The sequence below is a fragment of the Rhinolophus hipposideros genome, assembly GCF_964194185.1.
Source record: "Rhinolophus hipposideros genome assembly, chromosome: 25".
NCBI lineage: Eukaryota > Metazoa > Chordata > Mammalia > Chiroptera > Rhinolophidae > Rhinolophus > Rhinolophus hipposideros.
This window is the reverse complement of record NC_138071.1, coordinates 21,959,689-21,983,515: the sequence shown is the minus strand read 5'-3', so window position 1 is coordinate 21,983,515 and position 23,827 is coordinate 21,959,689. Positions and strand designations below refer to the sequence as shown.

The 23,827-nt window shown below is 49.6% G+C and overlaps 1 protein-coding gene across 1 annotated transcript in view; it reads right to left on the bottom strand.

Moving 5' to 3' along the window:
• The window catches only part of TMEM178B (transmembrane protein 178B), a 318,756-nt gene that overhangs the window by 204,567 nt on the left and 90,362 nt on the right, over positions 1–23,827 (bottom strand). The window contains exon 2 of the mRNA XM_081038026.1: positions 14,471–14,584. Within this exon, the coding sequence (XP_080894152.1) occupies positions 14,471–14,584 (114 nt within the window). The remainder of the gene's footprint in view (positions 1–14,470; positions 14,585–23,827) is intronic.

The window sequence follows — 23,827 nt, the reverse complement described above, 5'->3', positions numbered from 1 at the left end:
ATTTGTCTTTTGGTGGTAGAATTTTAGATGATGTTTTTCTGTTTTACACTTTTTTGTCAAAGTGTTCCATAATACTGTTTTATTTTGATAATCAGCGGAAATGAAAGCAGCTGATTTTAAAAAAGGATAACACAGGAGGAGGAAGACACATTAATCTAACGAGGAGACGAAGGAACTGGGACTCGGGTGAGTGGTTACAGGGAAGGAGTCTGACCAAACAATTTAAAGGATTCAGGAGATGGGCAAATAATTGCTGTCCGCAATAGCACTTGGGGACAACGTCTGTCTCAGGTTTCCTCCCTCCTTTCAAGATTAAACAGATTGAATATTAGGTTTCAATCTCCCCGACAACTCTTAAAAAGCCTGACCTGAGTCTATGGGATTTCGAAAGTTTCATTTGGTTCCTAACATTTTCACCCTCCAAATTGAAACCCCGCTGGTCCTAGACACTTTAGACATTGACCCATGACAAACATGTTTCCAAAGAACCATAGCATTTTCCCAAAACTATTTTTTTAAATCCTTAGTAGTGTAATCGAATCCCTTCCCCCTCAAAAAAAAAATAGTTCTGACAATAATCAATTTACTCTTTCAATGCCTTCTCTGGGGATTCCATTCACTGAAGGAAATGAATTAGATGGTCTTGGAAAGCTTCTAAAAGGGTGCCCAGTCTGGGCAGCACTTACCCTGTGCATACTATAAATACTTAATGATCAGGCCCATCGGTGATGACTAAGTTGATCGATAGTGAGCATGGAGACAGCATTCCATTTCCATGCACTACACCAGCATGGCTGCCCAGGAAATGTAGGAAACCACCGCAGGCAGGGAAGACACTTGGCTAGTCCTACCTCGCTTTCTTCATTCACCCAATGGCAGCTCAGTGTCCCCAGAGAGAGTGTAGAGGTTGTTATAAGACTGCATTGGAAGTTCTGCCTGCCGCTGTGGAGCGTGCCAGCCATTTCCTCACCAGTGTCCTTTGGCCATGCAATTTTAATAAACTTAACTTCAAGAAAGGAGAAAGGAGCTTGGGATCATGCTGAATTATTCACAGCTCCAATCGGGTAAAGCAGAAGAACCCCTCTTCCGAGAGTAAGTAATAGCTACTCATTGATTTCCCCCACTTCATCATCCCCAGGTGAGAATCCAGTTTAAAAGTCAAAACAGAGAAGAAAACCTAACTACTATCTTCTTAAAGCTGAGTTCATGAGTAATTAGTGAAGTTGTGAGTCGTGAGAATACAATTGACGATTCTATTCTCAAGAATCGTTTTGAAGCACTGGTTATATTTAAATTTATTTAAATAGAACACATATATGAAAACTCATTTTCATAGATTAATGACCACGATCAAAGTGGTCTTGTTTAATAACAGAATGAAAATGGTCGTTAGCCTTGAGACTTGAAGGCCAAAGAGATATATGATTCAGGCTTATATTAGATGCCAAATTGAATTAGCTTCTGAACGTAATGAATATACCTTAATCCGTGTACAAAAAGAAAAATGTCTGCTCAACAAAACCGAGTAATTCTCCCCTAAGCTGGAAACATACTTTCCCATACGCCACGCCCACAGTCAGTGCTGCTTGTCACCGAGCTCATCTGGGGAGTGAGTTCAAAGCCAGCCTCTCCTGATCTTGTCCACAAGCCTCAGACTCTCAGGCCGCCCCCAACGCACTAATGCAAGCACGCCCATTTAGCAGGTGGCCTCTCCCCCTCCTTTTATCGAGTCTCACATATCCACTGCTGAGAGTCCAGGCCAGGCCAGTGTGATTTCAGGCCTGGAATATCATGAAAGGTTCCTCAGAGTCCAGACTCCGCCCATCTCCATTCATCCCACTCGTGGCTGACAGATGAATTTCCTAAGGTATCCTAACGTAGTAACATTCACCCCACGGGGCTCTGCCACGAGCTATTTAACCTCTGTAAGCCTCGGTTGCCTTATCTGGGAGACAGATAATAATAACATGCTCCTTCCTATAGCACCGCTGGGGTTTAAGTGAAATAATGCATATCCCGGTCGCGGTACAGCCACTGGCTGTATTCAGTAAGTGCTAGTTAGCATGACACGAGAGAGCCAGCTCCATGAGGGCAGGAATTCTGTCTCTTTCATCTAGTGCCTGGTAAATGGTAGGAACTCAATCAATTTAATAAATGAAGTATTGCAGGCCCATTTCAAATGCCACTATTCCTGACCCATGATCCTGGGCTGAGATGGGTGTTCCCTCCTCTGGATGCTGCTAACAGCATGCTGCTTGCCTGTATCCTGTAGCACCAGCCCCTGTCATCCTGAGTTGACGTCACTACTCTGCATTCTCCAGGAGACTGTGGGCCCCCGAAGGCCCCTCTTTCACTGCCTCCCTCAGATGTTGTGCACACCGCAGGCTCTCAGTAAACACCGAGCATGAAGGCCCTGCCAGTCACTCCAAGAATGACCACAGACGGCTCCTCACTAACCAGAGCGGCAAAGAACCTTACACATGTAGGATCCCAGCCCCTGTCCTGCAATTCAATGAGGAAATGGAGCCAAGGCAGTCATTTTTGTCATTGCACATTTCTGTTAGCTCTGCCCAGCTAGGCAACAGCTGGATTTCACACCTTAACCATCAACCAGAGGTCTCTGCTCTTCTTGAGAGTGAAGATGTGGAGAAGTCACTTTTGAGATGCAAAGGAGTTTCTACTTCCAGGAAATGAAAAGATCCTTTGGGGTATGAGTTGATGGCAATGTGGGAAGGGGAGGGCGGGGTGGGGGAAAGCAGCAGAACACAATGCTAACAGTACACTCTGACAACGCCAGACCGGGTGGGGCAGGAGGGGCGCTGGCTGGGTGTTGGCAACACACACACACACACACACACACACACACACACACACACACACAGAGCCTGGAGGAACTGGAGGAACCTGCCCTTCCTTCTCCTCTACCCCCACCCCCAGGAGGATGTGCCTGGGAGCTTGAGGAGGAGGTAGCTTTTCCACAGTTCCTTTTCCCTGTTTCCCTGGCAACTGTGCAGCATCTAGAAGCTCCAGGAGTGAGGCAGTGGAATGGGGTGTGGAACCGAATGCTGATGTAGGTCCCGTGTGGTATCACCTCCACACCCATGGTTAGCAACCTCCCTGCTCAGAGAGTCACACACACACACCTCTGCCTTCTCATTTCCAATTTGGTGCCTGGTACCCCAGCAGAGTGCCAGCCTCAGGGGCATGTTCCATAATGAGTCCTTTTGCCAATGTGAACCAAGAGGGGGGGCCTGAGAAGGCATGATAACTCGCATCAGGGGCACTTGAAGTCTCTTGGTTGGGTATCTGGATTTCAGATAAGCCACAAAGGACACATCATGGAGCATTCATTAATCGTGTATTGGCAGCTGGCTATGGGCTGGGAACGCAGGACGGGGGAACCTGAGCTTTCACGCCACGGAGGGTGTCTGATATGGGGGGTCTAGCCTAAGAACAACAGATGCAGAAAGAAGGGAGGTAGCAGGAACGTTCAGAAGAAACACAGTCTCCAGGTTTGAAATGAATTCCATTCTAAAACCTCATTTGTAAGTCAGTTATTCAGAATTCAAAACCCATTTCCAGAGAAGTTCTGTCTCTTATAAATGACCATTGGGTTTCTAGGCTAGTCCACAAAAGCCTATTTACCTTATAATGCGGACAAAATACTATACATTTGCAATAGAAAGCAACAGAAAAGAACAAAATCCTGTTATGATATCAGTAATTCAATGAAAAAGAAAAACAGAAAAGTGGAAAATAAATAGCTTTCATTTCTTTGGAGTACCAGAGCTCTTAGTGTGGAAGGCGTGGCTAGCCTGGGTGCTCCTGGAGATGGGGTCTTCATTTCCTGTAGATAATAGGATGGAGGTTGAGCAGCTGATTGTGGAGGAGGAGTGGAGGGTGAAGTAGTAGGGCCGTCCTCTGGGATAATGAAAAAGAACTAGCATATTTGGGAAAATAGGCAGAGAGGGGAGAAGAGAAAAAGTAATGAGAATTATCTCCAAAGGTGTAGGTGGGGTCCCTGGGGCTGAGGAAAGAGCATGGATTTTGCAGTCACTAAGCCTGTCTCTCTCTGGCTGCAGCTCTGGGTGAAGTGCTCTGTCTGAGTCTGAGGCACCTCACTGGCAACCTCAGAGGGTTGCTTCAGTCAAGTGTCAGCCTGGTGGGCACCGTGGTGGCCCGCCCCACCCCCTTCATGTGACATGCTGCCCCATCCTGGAAGGACTGTCGCCCTTTGGGTCTCAACCACTCAGGGATTGCTCAGACACAGAGCCACAGGTCAAGGTCACTCCTCTCCTGCCAGCCCACCTCCAGGAAGTTAGCTGTGTGGGAGGAGGAGGCCCAGCCACCTGGGCCCTGTTCAGGAAACTCTGAGAGGCCACTGAGGACTAGAGCTCTCTGAGGGCTGTCCTGGGCCTGCATCGGAGCCTGACTTCCCCTCAGCCAATACCTACTCCAGCCCCTGCTTTTCCACAGACGTGGATCCTACGGGTGCTCCTTCATAAGTATCCTCCCACTAAACTCCGTCTCAGAGTCTGCTTCCCAGGGAACCCAACCTGTGACAAAGTTCCATTAGATGGTGCTGTTTGGGTCGTATTCTATACCAACCTCCCATGGAAGGCTCCTGAAATAAATACACATGGAGAGTGAAGCAGGACAAGTAATACTATTACTGGCTCAGGCTTGGCTCTGCCTCCCACCCTCACACGTTGAATTCCAGTTCTGCGTGAGCAAGGCTGAATTCCATGGAGAACCACTTCATGGCCCATGCAGACCTCTTGGCCTACTGTGTGACCTCCAAGCTCCAGCCAGAGTCGGCTATCAGGGAAAGATAAACGAGAGTGCAGATGGCAGAGAACATCAGCCCCAAAGGCAGGGCAGGGGCTCAGCTCCCACAGTCATCAGCTCCCATCACTACGAGAGTGGCCAATAAAATGTCCTTAAGCCTTAGCAACTCATGCAACCTTTCTCCTTAATCATGAACAGAGACGTCTGGGGTTCCTCTTAGCAGCCAACACCACCAGCCCTCACGTTTGAGCAATGGCAGAGCCTGTGGCCTCAGCACTGCTTTGTGGTCTCTCCAGGTGACCCTGCTCACTGCACCATACCTTCACTTTGGGTCTGGTCCTTGCCTTCTGGAACTCCACAAAACCAACACTTCAGATCGTCCTTGCTTCCCTCGAACCTTTCCCTTGTCAGAACTGAAGTTCCATCTTTTCCCCATGGTCATGGCTATGGAACAGTTTTGACAATGCCTACACCCAGCCCTGGCTCCCAACGGCTAGGAGAGCTGTAGCCCTCCCCCCGCCCACTGATGGGTTACAAGCTTCAAGGCCAACTTTCTCCCTGCAGTTCTTGGTCCTTCTTAGTAACACAGAATGGCAGAATCCATGACCATAGCCACCACCACTCAATGGCCCACCACAGCACTGAGGTGAAAATAAGGGTGCTCTGTCCCCCGGAAAGGGAATGTCATCCCCGCTGCCTCCCCCTAGACCCTGACAGCACTTCCCATCCTCTTCCTGGGCCCCCCTTTCCCTGTACCCCAACACTTGCAGTATCTTCTTTGGGGATACGTGTTTCCATTTCCAGAACAGAAGAGGATGTGATCATAGTACATTTTGGAAGTTGCAGCCTTCCTGGAAGGCAGGGCTGGGTTACAACAATTAGGGAAGAGTCATTTCCATACTCCCCTCGACAATTTCCATACAAATGTCCTCAGTGTCTTTCTCTTCAAAGCTCTGAAAATGTTACTTTTTCCCCACTTAGTATGTAAATCTTCTTTTAGAGACTCACACTACTGTCTCAACTGCATCCTTATTGGACACCACTGATAAATCAGGGGGCTGCTTCTGCTGCTGCTGCCTCGCTGGGGACCCCGACACTGATGGTTTTCTGCTCCGGAACTCCTTTCACAATATTTCACACTGTTGCCATTCGGCAAACGATCCTCTGCGCCACTTTCTACTCCCACACCGTAACCACCTGAGGGACGCTCTCATCACACACACCTGTGCAGACAGCAACCCCACAACAGACCCACCAGCACGTACCGACACGCGCAAGGCAAACTCCCCTGCACAGGCTGTGCAGAGTAGAGGAGGAAAGCCTCTGAGTCCACGAGATGTCATTTCAGAGCCTCTTCCCCAGATGCCACAAGGATCTCAGTGCCTGGCACAGTTCTCTGCTCCAATAATAAGAGCATCTAACCCTGCTCGGCATTAGCGTTTACCAACTTACTGACTGCACGTGAATCATTTTATTTAACTTAAATTCAAAACAATTCCCAAGACACGTATTATTTACCTCCGTTTTACAGAGGAGTATGCTGGATCCAAAACACTTAGCTTGTGTAGGATCATGTACCTCGAGAAGGAGAGAGCTGGGAACTCAGCTAATGTCCCTTGCTCTGTGGAGTTCTTAGCCTATTTCTCAAGGAAGGAGGATGGTAGAGGCACAAGACAGAGCTTTGAGGCTAGATATCAGGAGAATGGTCGCAGGTAACACACAAAATTAAAAAATAAAAAATAATAAAGGAAATACACCTGCCTCTTCCATGCTGTTTTACCCAACTAACAAAAAGAAATATGGAAGGAAAGTCAATTACCACGATAACCAAATAGAACCAGACAAATGACACACAAATGACTTAAAAGTCCTGCTTCTGTGAGAGGTTGTGCTAAATGCAGGAGTACCCCACCTGCTGCTTCCTATCAAAAGCCCACCATGATCTCTCCTCCTCTCACCACTACCACCCCACCTATGTCCTCCAGACCAAGAGTTCTCAAACTTCAACGTGCTAAGAATCACACGGATTCCTGGGCCCCGCCACTCGAGACTTGGAATCAGTCGGTCTGGGCTGTGCCCGAGAACTGGCACTTCTGACAAGTCCCCAGAAGCTGCTGGTCCAGGGACCACTGTGAGTAGCGCTGGTCCAGACCCAGACAGGACCTTCACAGCACTCTGTGGAACTTGATTACCTTTCCTGTTAAGCCACTCTGTTCCAGATGCCTCTCCCCCACCCTCCCCACAGTCCTATAGTCATGAGAAGCAGTCTCACCCCCACAGCTCAGGACCAAGGCTGACCAGCTGGGGACTGCTGCCCTCACTGCAGGGGTCTCCCAGCTTGTTCGGGGCATAATACTCCTGACCTGTGGAACCCGGTCCTTAAAGCGGGCTTCTCTTCCAGCCACTGTCCTGTATTTCTTCTTCTAACTCTCTAATACTCCAGGTTTCTTGTAGAACCGGGGCCTGCCTGCCTTTGGCCACGCCTCCTCCCTATTGAATCCTCAGTCTGGTAGCCCCGAAGTAGCACCTCCTGCTTTCACACCTGCTGACCCACTGCCTTCATGACAAGTGGCTGCTGCCCAGATTCCTTCCTTCTGAGCTGTCCCTGCCCTCTGGACCACTCAGCTCCTGCTCTTGCTCCACCCCTCACTGCTGTGGCTTTCCTGGATGGTGAACACTGATTGCGTTAGCTGTTGGAAAGACCATCACCTGCCATACTCAGCACTGAGGGCTGGGACAAATCCCCCAATTAGCATAAGAAGAGGAAGGTCCTAAACCATCCCCACGTTGCCCTGTGCTGTTAATAAAAAAAACAGATCCATTAACTCCAAGATCCCAGCTGCTAATGTCCTACCCAGCATTTGGCTATTTTAAAACAATTGGAGAAATAAGAGCTTATGGACTTTAAAAAAAAAAAAATAGAGAGACAGTGGAAATGTAATGGCTGTATGTGATGTCAGAGGGGTAGTAGATGGGGAGAGGGGGTTATCACTGTGTGAGGGATATAAATGATAAATGTCTATTACATTGTTTTGTACACCTGAAACTAATTTAAAAACTTTTTGAAACTCAAAAACAAAAAACAGGCCACACCTCTGTGATATGGTACTTGTGGCTTACATTTGGGTTTTATTTTCCCTGCAATGAATCCTTGCTGATTTAAGGGTGGAGGGCAGGACCCATGACGTGTCCAAGTCTGCACCCTCTGGGTAGTCAATAACCGTTAAGCAACAAGCCAGTTGATCCCTTGCCTGGTTGGCACCTGGAATACATCATCCAATTTGGAAAGCACCATACCTTTCAATATCCCCTCCAGCACCTAACACGGGGCTCCTCACAAAATAGGCACCCCATGAATAATGAATGAGTAAATAAACAATGAATGAAGGATGCCCATGGGTTACGCCCACTTCTCCTTTGGGGTGTCCATATCCATAAGCTCAGCTGGAAGAAAACAACTTCCGATCAGCAATAGCTGGGAGAATGCCTCTGGGCCCCACTTCCAACTAATTCCCAGCACAAAATTGGACCTGTCCATTCAGATGAATTGTGGCTTGAAGACTGCAATTATACCCGCACAGTCGTTCTCAAATTTGTTTCAGTACATGCATGTCCTTAACGGAAAAGGTTGTGCCTTCCTCCATCCCACCTCCCTGCCCTACCCCTAAGGGCATCTCAAAAACAAACTCGCCCGCTGGTCCCCTCATTTCCATCACTGATCCCTTGCCAGGCCAGCCATCTAAGTAGGAGGGATGAACAGCTGCATGTGTGTTACGCGTTAAAGTATCTCCACGTGACCTTTAACCACCTCACTGTCATTCCTTGGGTTAAGTCCCCTGAAAAAATTAAAATGCTATCAGGGAAGAAAATCCAAGAAGACATTAACACCTTAGCTCAAACAAGCTCATCAAATTAGTACAGATGCCCGAGGGGATGGGACAGGGCACAGGTAAGTTTGAAGAGGGAAGGAGTCTCCTGGCATGGGGAGTCCAGGTGCGATACCACATGGAGGCGTCTGTTTTCTGCCTGGCTGGCTGCAGAAAGACCATGGGAGCCTTGGGAGAACAGGCACGAGGCAGCCTGTGGGTCTCCTGAGAGGTTTACAACGTTCCCTGCAAGGGCTGGGTCAGGGCAGGAAGATATGGAATCGTTTGCAAAAAGCAGAGACGTTAGAACACCAAGTGACATATGGCAATGCTCTAAGGGGAGAGTGTCTGTGCTACCAAGCTTTCCCAATTCCGGGGATGGCTTCTTGCTAGTGACGACCCCCATGGATGCCAGTCTTGCAAGTAAGAGGCAGCTCATAACAGACTGTGCACAGCAAGGGCCCTGCACTGGCTGGGCTCAGAAAAGAATGTGAGGGAAGGAAAATGGCTGACGCTGCAGGGAACCCAAGCTTCTAGCATCTGGGATGTTTACCCCATTAATCTGTTTTACATAATATCAGTCAAAACCAGAAAGAAAGAAGAAATAGCTGGAGGGAGTCCACTCGAGTTTAGACCTGGATTCTGGGTCCTCGGTCGCAGGGCCCTCCAAGGCCATGAGGGGACCTGTAGGCAGCCCCTTCCTGCTTGGCTTAGGTACCTGGTCTGCAAAGGAGACAGAACAACGCAGACTGGGCTGCCGGGAGGAGACGCCAAGCCATCCTCTGAGGACCATTAAGACCGATGTGAATAAACAGGAGGTGATCATTGTTCTAATCGTGTACTGTTCTGTTCTTCATGCCAAGCCCTTTGGTCTACGACATGCATGTTGTCACAACCGGGGGTGCTGGGGAAGGAGGAACCAGGGAGCCAGGCAACTCTTGGACTGGGGGGCCACAGGTCTGTTGGGAGGAAAGTTCAGAGCGCAGATGACCAGGCTGGTCCAGGAGCTTCCAGGGAGGCCCATCAGGAAAGAACAGGTAGTGCCACTGGGCAAAGAGCCAACGTAAGTCCAAGGCCAGAGGGCCAGTGCCAGTGCGGACGGGCTAGGGGCAGCCTTGGGCCCAAGAGCAGGGCAGTACCTGGGGGTGGCTGGAGGGAGCCATCGACAGCACCAAGGTTCTGGAAAGAGGGGAGAGGCCATATGTGGGGACCAGGTAGGGCTTGACTGAGCAGAGCAAGTAAGAGCCACATACCAATATCCACACCAGAGCAGGACAGGCTGGGTGGGGGCTGGTCCCCCAAGACGGAGCTGACCTGCAGGCCCCCATAGTGAGTGGTCAAGAGCTTTGGTGACAGGGAGCCAAGTGTCATCCACATGTCTGCATTGGACTAGACAGTCTGGATTTTGATTTCTTCTCCCTCTTCGCCACAGGTCCATGGAAATGTCCTCATTCCTCCATAAAGTCTCTGCCTGTCTCCCTTCTCTCCCCTCAATGTCCTTCCCTTGTAATCTCCCTCCCTCTTTAACGACTTGTCTTATATCTTCTGATGCCACTTCCCAGGGCCACTGTGTGTCTGTGTGCTGACAGGGGTGGGTAAGTGTCCTCAGGAGGATGGGGTGTGGAGTAGGGAGGTGGGGGAGGAGGTCATCTCTTTCTCTTTCCCTCCCTGGCCAGCTGGAAAGGTGCCATGTGACCATATAATCGAATCAGCTGAACTTTCAGTCTTAACAGGAGGAGGCTTTAAAAGAAACTCTAGCTCTCCTGGCTCTCAGTCTCTTGAAAGATAACAGAGGAGATCTGATTGCAGGAAGGTAGGGTCTCAGCTCCCTGATTCCCACTGTCAGGGGCAATCAACTGTGAGCTGCACCCTCCATCTTGAATACACCTGGCAGAATGAGCAATTCTGAGCTCACACATACAGTGCCTCAGGGCTCGGACCATGAGGGACCCTGCGGGAGCCTCCGGGCAGCTGCCCAGAGCCCCTGCCAAGTAGATCAGGAGATCAAGGGTGAGAAAGGGCAGCCCTTCTCACACCCTCCAGCAGGTGCCCGCTGCCAGCCTCTCCTGGCACAGCCCCAGGCCCAGGCCCACTCCGTGCCAGCTCCTCCTTGCAGAAGCACTCATGTCGCAGTGCATCCTCCCAGCCCCTGCTTTCTCGGACTCCTGGCTGCCCAGTCCCTATTACGACACTCAGGCTCCCCTCCCACCCGTCTCCCTTGCCCTGCTACTGGGCAGTGTCCAAGTCCCTGGTGGAAGTAAAAGGGCATGTGACAGGGATGCCAGGGGCAGGGAGAGCAAAGGTAGAGCTGCTCAGGATGGCCTCAGGAGCTCTTGGGAGTTGCACAGGACACGGAATTCTGCAAACATGCACTGCTGCCTCACACTGGAAAGCCCGTGGGAGTCTAGTGAGAGGAGGAAACAGTCCCGTTTAAGATGCCACTGCAGTGCCAGCCTGCTTCCCCTGACCAGTGCTAATCTGATTCTGTCATATTCAAAACATTAAACCAGACAACCCACTCGGAGAGTGGCTCAGCTCCTGCGGCCATAGTCCCATCCTTGCTGTCCTCGTGCCACCCACCTGTCCTGCTTCAGGCCTGAAATGGCAGGAGGATCTGGGTCAGGACCATGAGCAGAGTCCACAGAGGCTGGACCAACGCCGCTTGGGTCACTGGGGCCTAAAGGGAGGCAGCAGGCAGGGAGGAAGGCAGGGGCTGCCCTGGGCAGATGGCCAGGCTAGGTGGCCTGAGGGCATGGGTCCCAACTCAGGAAGGAGCTCCAGCCAGGGCGGGGAAGAGAAACAGGCAAACATGATACCTCACCAGCCAGCAATCACCATGCAAGCCAAGTCAGAGCCTTGTCTCGAAGTCACCCAGACAATTCAGCATTCTCTCTCTCTCTCTCTCTCTCACACACACACACACACTTGATTCTCTGGCCTTTACTTCCCAAGGTGGTTATTATCTCTTTACACTTGGATTTGTAAGCCTAGTGGCCTATGGATAATTTTATCTTTTCACCGGCTGGTCACCTGACCATAAGGTAAATGAACTCACAGCCAAATAGTTAAGCCTCTCATTGGTGGGGTTAATGGTTCCAAAACCAAGGCATAATTTTTAAATTGTGCTTTTCCTATTTGAAAAAATTTTCCCACATTAATGGTCGATGGTGACATGCAAATGCCTGATGAAACTGTATAACCTAAGTTTAACCAAAGTCCACAATATTTGCCAGAAGTTGCTTTAGGAAAAAAAAAATCAAATTTCTTTCCTTTGGCAAAAATTACCTATGGTCAAATTATAAAACGATAACCAATCCACTATCAAATGAATTTATTTGATCCCATTTACAGTATTAAAGAATACAGGAGTCTCAAGTAATCAGTCTGTGTTTTTTTTTAATTTCCAAAGTTTGATCATAAAAGTGTGCTAATCTTTGATAGCTCCTACTTTATTCCAAAGGGGGCTTGTGTGCCCACCTACTACCTAATGCCATCACCTGCCCTCTGGCTAAAGACAGTCAGCTGTCACTGATGCGAGGAATGGCACGTGATCTGTGCCTGCTTCCCAGCCCACGGAGGGCACTCGGGGAAAGAGGGAGATGACCCTCACATCAAGGGGCAGCCTCCCCTTCAAAAAGCTGCCCAAACCCTTTGCAAATGTCCGTCACTGAGATGGCTTTGGTCGGTCAAGAACAGATCCGTGAGTACCCAATTGACTGCTTAAGCTGTGCCCTGATTTTCACAGAAACCAACAGCACTGCAGCTTGGGAAAAAGAACCCTGAAGACACCGGGCTCGAGACAATTGCACAGACCTTAGCACTATCCTTCTCTCTCTGTTTTTGTCGACGCCACGTAACGTATTTTCAGAGATGCTGCGATGAGTAATCTATTTGAACTCCAGACGTCTACTGTGCATACAGCCAAAAGAGTCCTACCAGCTTTCCCTTCAAGTGTATCTGTACAATTGACACTAAAATAATTCTCCTTCTTGCTCAAGCACTTTCACCAAATCTCAATGGCTTGAAGGAATTTTACTATACCGTAATCACGACACCGCCTTGTAATTATTGGCTTGTGAACGTCGACTCTCTCCCCACCCCCCTCCTCCACCTCCAGATGGGAGCTCCTGGAAAGCCCTCCATGCGGCCTTGTTAGCCACTCCGTGCCTGGTACACAGAGAAACTCGATAACTTTGGTTGAATTGCGTGAATTTGAATTGAAGCTGCTGTGTTGGTAACTTCCTCCTTCTCAGGTTCCAGGATAATGGCCATGACCCCCAACATGTAAATGATATATAAGTGGTTATTCAACAAGGTTTACCAGGTACCTTGAAAATCCCTTCCGGGCTTCTATAACTGACTACCCTAGGCCAATGCAATGTGAGAAACAGCAGTCATGCTCAGGTATTTACAGAGCTGGCTCCTTCCACGGCCTCCTACCCAAAAACAATTAAAACCCCTGAGTATTAGGATCTCTGAGGCCAATCTCACATTAGGATTAAATGAGTGTGTGGCATGCTGCGCTCAGAGACTAGATCATAGGAACAGTCTTTGAACACGAGCTCTCTGTCCCCACGTTCTGGTTAGCATCTCCAGGAATGATAAACCCTATAGAGGCAACCACTGGAGTAATGCCTTCCCATCGGCTGACACCTACCCTGTCATCTGGGGCCAGTGACATTTAGTATCAATCATCCAGACCCCCGGCCACAGTCTTTTTCCTGAAACCAATGAATGATTGCTCTGTTTTGTTTACCTTTACTTGTCTCTCTCACCACCCCACCCACCACACACACACCAAGCTACGGCTGTTAGATTAAAGCCAAACCAAAAAGTGGAAGACATCCTTGTAGGCCCCAGGCAAGAAGAAGATAACTGGCAACAATAAAGAGAAGATGTGTTCAGCCTTCTTCAAAGTTTACCATCCTTTTTATCAAGAAACAATAAAACACCCTCCTTCGCATATCAATAAACTGAATCTTAACCTTGAGACATGTGAAAAAAGCCAGAAGAGGAGAGAAATGGCAAATGGAACAGAGGCAGCCTGGAGCTTACAAAGAGGAAGAGTGTGTTTCGTGCAGGTGAGCTGCCCTGACGTAGAGAAGCAGTTCAACACCCATGGAGCAGAGGAGTAAAAATAGCTAACTGTTTGCTCATTATATCACCCTCCCATCATAACTGAAGTCTCTGAGGATCCCTGACCAAGACCTTCCCCAACCAACGGAAGCCGATATTCTGCTCTTTGCTGAGCAACTGCATGTGAACCAGGGTCCCAAAGCTTATCATTCTGGGGGAAACAGAAACTGGGAATTTGAGGACCAGACCCTACCCCATCGTGACCCCACCCAGAGGCAAATTCCCATTACGGTGCCGCCTCCAGCCACCAGCCGGTCTCATCCTGTACAAAGGGTGACACGAGGGATTAACAGGTTGCCACAATAATACTCCAAGCAACTTGGAGACGCACTAGAGTGAAATCGCAGGAGTTGGTTCGGTCAGGTAGGTGGTATCTTAAGTGCAACTAGGGTAGTGAAGGAAGATTGTCTGGTAGACAATTGTCTGGTAGATTTTTGTTGGTTTGTTTTCATTCGAGAAGCCAACTCCTCAAATCTAGAATGCGATCAAAACTAACTGAGGCAATTCTGACCCACAGATACTGACACTTTAAGGAACGCCTGCCATGTCCCCAGATGGTCCACAGGCCTCAAAAAGAAGAGCATCCATCCATCTATCCAGACCAAGCAGCTGACGGGCACCCAAACCCCCGGGGCCTTCCGAAAGGTCAGAGCCAAAGAAAGAAAGTCAGGTGTACTTACGCAGGGCGTGCCACTCATCCTGACGAATGGTCTTCGTGATGTTGAAAGTGAGGTTCCTGGGGATGGTGGCGGAGGAGTAGTGGTATTTAATGTACACGCATCGTTCGATTTCTCCTGGCAAAGAGGGACAGGAAACCAAATATTAATGAGGCAGCAACCACGTGTAGGGCAGTCTCTGCGATCCATTTTTCTGTCCTGGGAAAAGGGACTGGTTTTCTATCGAGCCTGGTGACACCTACAGTCTATATAAGGCAGTACCTTTGACTTCAATAGAGCGGGCAGTAGCACTAAAATCAAACACTGTCGTTTAAGATAGAAAAACACATCTCTGGCATCATTCAGAGGTGGGGAGGGCCACAGTTGAGGCTGATAGTCGCTTGCTAAGAAGGCAGTCCCGATGTTTGTTTAATCTTAAGAAAATCAACGTTCAGGTCAAGGGAGGAAGTTTGACATGGAGAGACATGAACAGGTTTGTACCCACAGAACCAACATAGAGCAGGCTGCAGCCTTAATGACGTCATTTGTGCTTGTAGCACAGGCTGTCTTGTGGCTGCTGAGCTAACCCATCCCCCCAACCCCACCTCTGCACACAAAGCTCTCAGACCAAGCTGTGTCTCTTGGAACCAGTCTCCTCTCGGGGAGAGGAGCCCCTTCACATACTCCACACCTGGTCCAACGGGACCTTTAGCAATGAGTTGTTCTTAATCAATGCATGCTTTGTTAATCAAATTACTGAAATAGTCCCAGGTCTTAGAGCAAAGGTTCACAGAGTGCGGTTCTAGAGACCACAGCATCAGCAATCTGTGAACTTGCTAGAAATACAATTGCCCAGGTCTAACCTCAAGACCTACTGAATGAGAAACGTGCAATCTCATGTACAGTAAGTCCTCCAGGTGATTCTGTTGCACACTTAAGTGTGAGAAGCACTGCCTTCAAAAGTCTAATGGAATTGCCAACATACTAATTCATAAATCCACCATGTTTGCAAATTCCCACAGGAAGGCATGATTAGGAGTTCTTGCCTTGTCATTTTTGGTCCCTGCAGGCATTTCTATTAACGCTTGCTTATCTGGGGGATATTAAAAGTCAGTGTCAGGGCATTGTGCAGAATCAGGAAAGGAGTGATTTCTAAAGCTTCGGGGGGGAAGGGGGGGGCGTTAAAATTTGGTTTTGCACTTGAATGGATTTTGATGGTAATCCATTTTGCACTCCACTGATTTTCAATTTATAAGTGGTGCCACCTGACTGATTGTTGGACCCCCCCTGGCTCACTGTCAGCAGGGAACATGGCAATTGGTGGAGTACAGTAATTTAGACAGCGCCTCTCCTGACACCAGTGCCTTACTGTAGGTCACATCCAGACAACTGCCCAATGCCAGTTACCGGCAGGCATCCCTCCAATGGGACAGATGCTGTGCGAAGAGGCAAAGTTTGGGGAAAGTATAACGTACTCTTTTCCCTTTGTCTTCAATTTTTCAACTCCTCTGCCTTTGTCCCCTTAGCCTACGAAGGTCCCGAGTCTCTTGCATGCCCCCAGCGTGCCCCTGACCACATCCCACCCTGTCTTCCTTCTTCCCTAATTTAATTCCCTAACTACTTCTGGAAAAAGTAGTCAACCAACAGCCTCCATTCCTCGACACACACTCACACCTCAAACCCACACACTCCAGTTTCCTTTGAGAGCATGACCTCCCATCCAGCCTACATCACCACAAACCCCACACTCATCCCCTCTCTAGTGGGGCGCCTCCTCCCTGACATCCAACTCTCATCAAATTCTACCCCAGAAATGTCCCTGGTACCCAGCCTCTCCTCTCTGCCCTCACTCCCTTTCTCTATAGTAGTTGTACGAATACAATGACCGACCTCAAAAGACAGCCATGTTTGCGGAGGACTTACTAGGTAGGAGAGCCTTGTCAAGGGCTTCGGAGACCAGAGGTTTCCAAGTTCCCTCGTCTTATGGAGCACACAGACATCTGTATGGCACCCGGGACACACAGACAGACGTGGCTGCCCAGGCTCAGCCCAGCCTCCCTGAAGGCTGAGGAGCCAACGTCCAACACATGGGACCCCATTCGTGTCCAGCACTTATCCCACTAGCAGGAACTCTGTTACGGATATTGTCCTATCTAATCCTTTATACAACCCAATCTGGTAGATGCTATGATGACCGTCACCCCTAGTTTACAAATAACAAAATGGAGGCTCAAAAAGATTAAGCGACTTGCCCAAGTAAGTGGCAGTGACAGGATGAGAACCCAGAATTGTCTGATGGGAGTCTCCCTCCACGTGGCTGCCCTCTTCACTGCTGCTTGGAGTTATGTTCCAGAAAGGAAAACGTGGTGTCTCTTACACACAGGCTACCCCACACCAGCTGCCTGCTGCCCTCAGCCATCACACCCCCTAGGCTCCAGCCAGGTGGCTCTTCCCACCTCGCCCTGCTCTCACGTCTGTTCACGACTGCCTTCCCTGCTTTTCTTCACATGAAGCACATCTGCTTGTCCTAAGAGGATGCCCAACGGCAGCTCCTCACCAAAGCGTCCCTGCCATCCCCAGCACCCAGCAGCAGGCGTTCACCCGGCCCCGCTCTCCTCCCCCCAGCGCGCTTGTCCTGCTGCGGCAAGCATAGCAATGGGCTGTGATTTATCTGTTTAGACGCCTCACTCACCCACTAGATTATGAGTTTCTCAAGGGCAGGGACTTGTCTTATCCATTCATCTTTATCTCCCTGGTTCCCAGCACGGAGTGAGCACCAACAACATGTGCTTTGAAGAAAGGAATGAATAATATGAGGCATCCTTTGTAAGCCACCGCGGGCAAGGGGTCCAACTGCTTCGATCATGTGCCAGGGACTGAAATAATGGAGGCAAATGAGAATGAATGAAAGGATGGGACTGCTACAGAACTCTGAGTCTACAGCAAACACTTCTTCCCTATCCGGATGATGTAAGGAGAGGTGTATCCGTCACAGTGAGGTAGAAGGAATGGCATACTTACAGAACAGCCTCACTGCACCTTGTAAATGCAATCCAAGGGGTGAACAGGGAAGTCTTTCGTTTCAAAAATAAATAAAAAAAGAAGAAAAGAGGCAAAAAAGGACAGAGGATTGTAACAAGAATACTATTAGCAGCCACCTTGGACATGTACTGTTGAGCAGGTTGTGTCCTGCACAAGGACACCTCCCAGGGATGCCTGGGTCCTGAAATCCAGCTACTGCTCTGCTTTGCTTGCCAAGCTGGCACCCAGGCGTGGGGGCATTCCTGCCAGAGGGGCTGCCTCAGTCTCCTTTGCACAAAAGCATCATCCAAACTAGAAGCTGCCCTCCACTCAGTAACTTCAAGATCAAACAAAACATTGCTGGACGCAGCTTCAGAGACCCGAACAAGATCCCACTGCTAACGGCCAGACTGGAGCCCATCACTCATGTCTGAGAAAAGACTTCTTGGCTAAGGTCAGGTTCTCCCAGCCTCAAAACAAACTTAACCAATGGTCCCAGGTCCCAGGCGGGCTGCAGCCAGTTCCCTTAGCCTCCCTCATCCCCAGTCCACCCAGCCACTGGACACTCGGCGGCAAGAGCAAGGAGGTGACGGACAGACACACACCTGGGGGGAAGGGGGCAGGCCAGGGAGCCTGACGGAGCCTAAGCCACAGCCCAGCCCCAACGGAGGTCTCACTATTTGCTTTGCCTCAGGGATGCAGGTATCCTGCCTTGATAGCGATTACATTTGAAAGACTTAAATGTTGCCTGAGAAGAAAGTGAAAATGTTTACCCATGTGTTGGCAGGTCCTGTCAGTGTGCTGGGCTTTTGTAAACACAGGCACCATCTGGGCACCAAACCCGTGTGCCCAGAGTGTGGGTTTCCCAATACAAACAGGTTTTCCTGCTGCGAACGGCGCAGAAGGGGCACCTGGAGGGCCGCGGTGCAGCCCAAGGCCTTACCTGGGAAGAAGACCAAACCTGTCTTTCCCGACTCGAGCATCCCAGCCCAGAGTGAGCTTTCCCCTCAAGAAGCCTTGGGAGGAGGGGAAATGACTGGGGTAAGGGACGCTTTCCACCTTCAGCCATGCTCAGCCTTCTGAGCTGGTGACTCTATCTGTATGTCGGGGTCTCAGACAGATAGAATACCCAAAGGAGTAACTGAGGAAAAGTTTCAAAAAGGGACGATTTACAAAGCTGAGCACCGGGTGTAAAGAAACCAGCAGAAGGTGGTATAGGGACCAGGGGAAAAGAGATGGGGAGCGAGGAGCTGGCAACAGAAGGAGTTGGCATAACCCGGAGCTGTCACCTGAACCTGGAGAGGGTGGCCGTATGGAGAGGTGATGTGGCCATTGGCAGGGGGTCACCGCCAACCTGTAGAGAGGTGGCAGGGCACATACACCCAACGTCTCCCTCCTCTCACCTTCATCTCTGCCAGACCCCCCCAGGAGCTGAACCAACCTGGAAGCCAGAGGGAGGGCCAGTCTCCAGGAGCAGAGAGAAGATGCGAGGCAGGAAGTGGATCGAAGGGGCAAACACAGGCATCCAGCCCACCCCCCTCCTTTCTCTTTCCTCTTCCTCTCATGTGTCCCTGAACACCTCATCTAGCTCTCCCTTTGTCCAGTGCTAGCACATTCCTCCTCCCCTCCACCTCCACCTCCAAGGTCTTCAGTGGCAAAGGGAGACCCAGAAACAAGAAATAAGCAGAGACTCTTCCCATCCTTTTTCTGTTTCAGATCTTTTAAGACCCTGACAACTCAATCAAGTACTAAGCGTGAACCCTGCACACAATAAGTGCTCAATAAAAATTAGTTATTATTGATTGCTGCCCACAGACTACTTTCTCAAAGCGGGCAAGATCACAGGAATTCAGAAAAAATGTTAGCAACCCATGTTTCCGTCATGCTATAGACATACATCTATGTCGACAGAGCACACATTTCCACACACAGTAATCCCAGAGGCTGGAAGAACGTGAGCTCAGAGAGACACGGCACAGACAATGAAACAGAGACAGACGGGGACTGGCAGCGATGTCACACAAACGCTAAGGTCTGGATTCCGACACACTTACAATAATACCAGCAGGCGGTTTCCTCTCACGTGTGTCAGCCATCAGTAACAATGGTTCCCTAAGTACGTGTGCGAGGAGTCCATTACTCTAGAGTCATGTGTATTAAGGAGGAACCTTCCCAGGCAGATGGTTTCAGAGGCAGCGCTGGGACCCACGCCCACGCCATCTATTATAAAATTCTCTTCCCTACCCAGGTGCCGTGGTACTTTAAATGCTTCCATTAGCAAGTCATTCCTTCAGGTCAGATATTGTTCTCTTCGGCACCCATTTTTAAAGCTCTTTTAAATAAGTCTGCAGGGGTAGCAAGGTCACCGATCGGTGTAAGTGAGACGCTGCAATCCTCTTCCTCTAGACAAAGGGACCGTCGGACAGAGGGCCCCTGGGGAAAAGAGAAGGGCAGGCAGGGTCCAGACAGCGCAAGAGGGAGGTGGAGGGTGTCCTCCAAAGCCAAACCCACACCGATTCCTGGGGCTGAGCAGAGCGGGCCAGAGGAAGGACCAGAACATGGGAACTCCCTCCATCCCTCACTTTAAAAGTGGAGTGACCGGTGCAGCCACTATGGAAAACAATATGGAGGTTCCTCAAAAAATTCAACTACGAAGGATTACACATTTGAAAAGAGAAAGGACAGTAATAAATAAAAGGAATTGGTCCAGCTTAATCCTGAGGTGACTTTGAAGGATGACATGGGCCCGTACGGCTCAGGAGCCGCCTCCTTTTCTTTCTCAGCTGCCCCACGCCCTCTGTGTTCTTTTCTTCTCTTGATACTCGAGTACCCTGGAGACACAGGGATGGATGACTGGCCCACTTCTGAGAGTCGCATGTTCCCTCCATCCCGAAGCTCCTGGCAATGCCTCCCTGCGTCTGCCCTTCCCACAGTACCAATGGCAAAAGCTCAGACGCCTGGGTCTGTCCCACTGACTGTCCCACTGTGCTGGTCACTCATAGTTTATCCCCTATCATCCTCACAACAGCCCCGGGAGGTAAATATTGTAGTAATATCCCTGTTTGACTGAAGAAGGAGAGAGTTTAGACAGAGCCCTGCGGCAGCGAGGAGAAAAGCCAGTGTCTCCTGGCGTGAGCTCGGGGTTTCAGACACCACGCTGAGATGACTCACTGCCTGGCTGAAGGTTTACCGGGAACAAGGACTATTTTGCAGCGACGATGCTCTATATGTGGATAGATCTCGATACTTCCATCGATGAAGGAAGAAATAAAGGGAGGGAAGGAGGGGTGTCCTCCCAGCTTGTCTGCAGCTGCTCTTCCCACAGTACCAACGGCAAAAGCTCGGACGCCTGGGTCTGTCCCACTGAGTGGCCCTGGCCTCAGCCAGCCACGCCATTGCTGTGGTCACCTCACCCTGACGTCTGTGTCGCCCACTGGGCTGACAGTTCTTAGTCATCTTTCTAGCCTGAGGCCTGTGCTCTGTGCTTAATAAGTGAAGAGATTAAGCAGAAAGCCAAAGAACATCGAAAAAAATTGAAAAGCAACATTTTTTTTTAAAGAGATGAAACCAGTTAAAGCTTTACATCTTGGACTTTTGTCTCCTCTTTAAAGGGCTTTTTCTCAAGAAAAGAAAAAAGCTAAAATGACATCTTAGCAGAAAGAGGAAGTAGGAAGACTTTCTTTTTAGCAAATTGGGAAAACCAGTTATCAGATTTCTCCACATTATTAATCTTGAATTCTTTAACTGGCCTAAAGAATAGGGAGAAAGGAAGACAGGAATTTAGGGGGTTCGAGTTTGGACATTAGAAGCAAAACCGTGTCCCTGATGAAAAGAGGAAGGAAGGAAGGAAACCAGGAATGTTCCAGGGGTTCAAGGAGGGCAGACAGGGCCGGGGATTCTCACAACCCCCACAAAACCTCTGTCCTCAAGTGGGGCAGGACAGGGACAGGAATAGGGAGGGCATACCAACGACCAGCAATGTTGACGAGAGCTCTTGCTATACAACTTTTTTTTTTTAAGAAGCAACTCTTCACAAAAGCTTATTTCAAGAATCCTCCCCACCCTGCCTTCCCCCAGTCTCCTCTTTAGCGCCGTCTGTTCCTTCCAGCTGCTTTGAGCCAAAAGATTTGCAAGGCTTATAGCTGCTGCAGGCCCAGCCAGAAAGAATGTTTTATTTTCTTCATACTGAGGAAAAGTGTTACCTACGTTTTTATTTTTAATGCTTTCAAATGCTTCTTCCCATTTTGTATGCTTTGTTTTTTGGTGCTTGTGGTTTCGGCCTGGCCTTTTAATGTTGTTTTGTGTGCAGTGCATAGATGGAATCCTAAATATTTATTTTCTTTCCACTGGATGTTACAGCATGTTTGTGTTCGGGGCGGGGGGCGCCTCCTGATTCACAGACATAGAATTTCATTCTTAGGAACTCACCCACCCCACCACCATATTTCTGACCCCTCATCCCATCCCCAAACACCTCTGCCGGCTACTACTGTCACACCGCTGTTTGTAGATTAATCACATCTCAGCTGTAGGAGCTTTGAGATAGGGGAGCCTGTGTTTTCCATCTTTATACTCCCGACGACCAAAACGGTGCTTTGAGTATCGTTCTTCATTTTAATAATAGCTTATGCTCAGTGAATGCTATCGAAGTGTTAGGTACTGTGCAAAGTACTTTACTACGTATTATCTCACTTAATCCTAAAAGTTTGGTCCTGTTATTATGCCCATTTCACAGATGAGGATGTAGAGGCTCCAAGAGGCTAGAGACCCACCCAACACACTCCCAAGCACCACACTACACTGCACTTGTGAAGAGAAACTGGGGAAAAATCAAGCTCTTTGCAAAGACAGAGAGAGACCCTCCAAGGTTTTCTATCTGCAACAAATAAAGCAAAACTCTTCCATCTGTAGGGGTTTCCAGAATCCAGGCTATGCTGCTGTTATCAGAGGAAGACAGAAGGTTTGCTTCCATCGCCCGCCTAACGAGCAGGAGCGAGCACGGCGCCCTGTGGCACTAGAGGACAGCTTAGAGTGTCTACTGCCCCCGCATCTGACTAAGAGTCACTGCCACATCCCTGTCCCCACCCCAGGACAGGCCACTTACCAGCAGGAGCCCTTGGGCAAGTTACTCAACCTCTCCGAGCCTCATTTCGTCATCTGTAAAATGCAGATAACAGTACTCACCTCATAAGACTGCTGAGGAATAAGTGAGATAGATAACCCAAGGAAAACGTGCTCCACGGTAAACATTCGATGAACGCTCACGTCACGTATCAGGTGAGCCTCTGGGACACACCTCCTGCTCCCTCCTGTGTCACAGCCCATAAATGTTTAAAGACAGTACTCACACACACCCCTCGCCTCCTTCCTTTTCTTCCAGGAACCAGAATACTTCCAGGTTCGACACCCACAGTCACAAAACCCGGCACAACACTTGTCACCCCCTCCAGCTTCACGCTACGTGTCACAATCTCTCCCAGTGCGACAATGACCACAAGTGTTCCCTCATACAGTCAGGCCTGTAAAGCCCGAAGAACCACGAGCTCACCTGTCGCCTGGTCACACAGAGGCAACAACGCCCTGAGTACTTCCCTCCAGTGAAGCTCTGACGCCACCACGTGCTCAGGCAGCTGTTTTTTGTTTCATGGTTGTTGTTTTGTATTTTGGTTTGTTGCAACCCCCATAGAATGTGATCCTGTCATTCCACAAATTAGCAACCAGTCCCATGCACTCCACCAGCGGCCATCCCGATTCTTCTCCAAGTCATGACTAAAACCCCTCAACAGCGTGCAAAGGAGAACTCTGCACACACACACACGCACGCACACACACTCCCTTGTGACCAGAAATCAAACCACTGAGAGAGCGCTCTTTGGGTGGGTCCGCTCAGCATGCTGTGAATTCTCCCCCGCCCCGATCTGCCAGCCCCAAGCCCACTTCCCCACCTCATCCACCTGCCTGCACTGTTACCGCCAACAACCCACGTAGGAACCACACCCAAAACGGGAACAAGGTCAGCCTGGCATGGCTCGTTAGGTCTCTCAGCATCGCCGCCCCCTTGCTGAGCGCTCACCCCCCAGCTGGTTCAGAAGGCCTGTGGACAGCTTTCCAGAGCTCCCTCTTGCCAGGCTGCTCGTCCGTGTTCAGAATCCCAAGGGTCTCCTCTATCCGACTCTGGACACCACTCACCTACCGCCAGGCTCACAGAACCTGGATGGCACAGCTCCCTCCGACCATCTGGTCTCCCCTCGAAAACAGGACAAAGCACCTCCCATGTTCCACCCTGTGCCTGGGTGTCGTCTGTGGTCAGTGCTCCAAGTAAGAAACACAACTGAGGCCTCATCGCGGGTTGAGCACCAC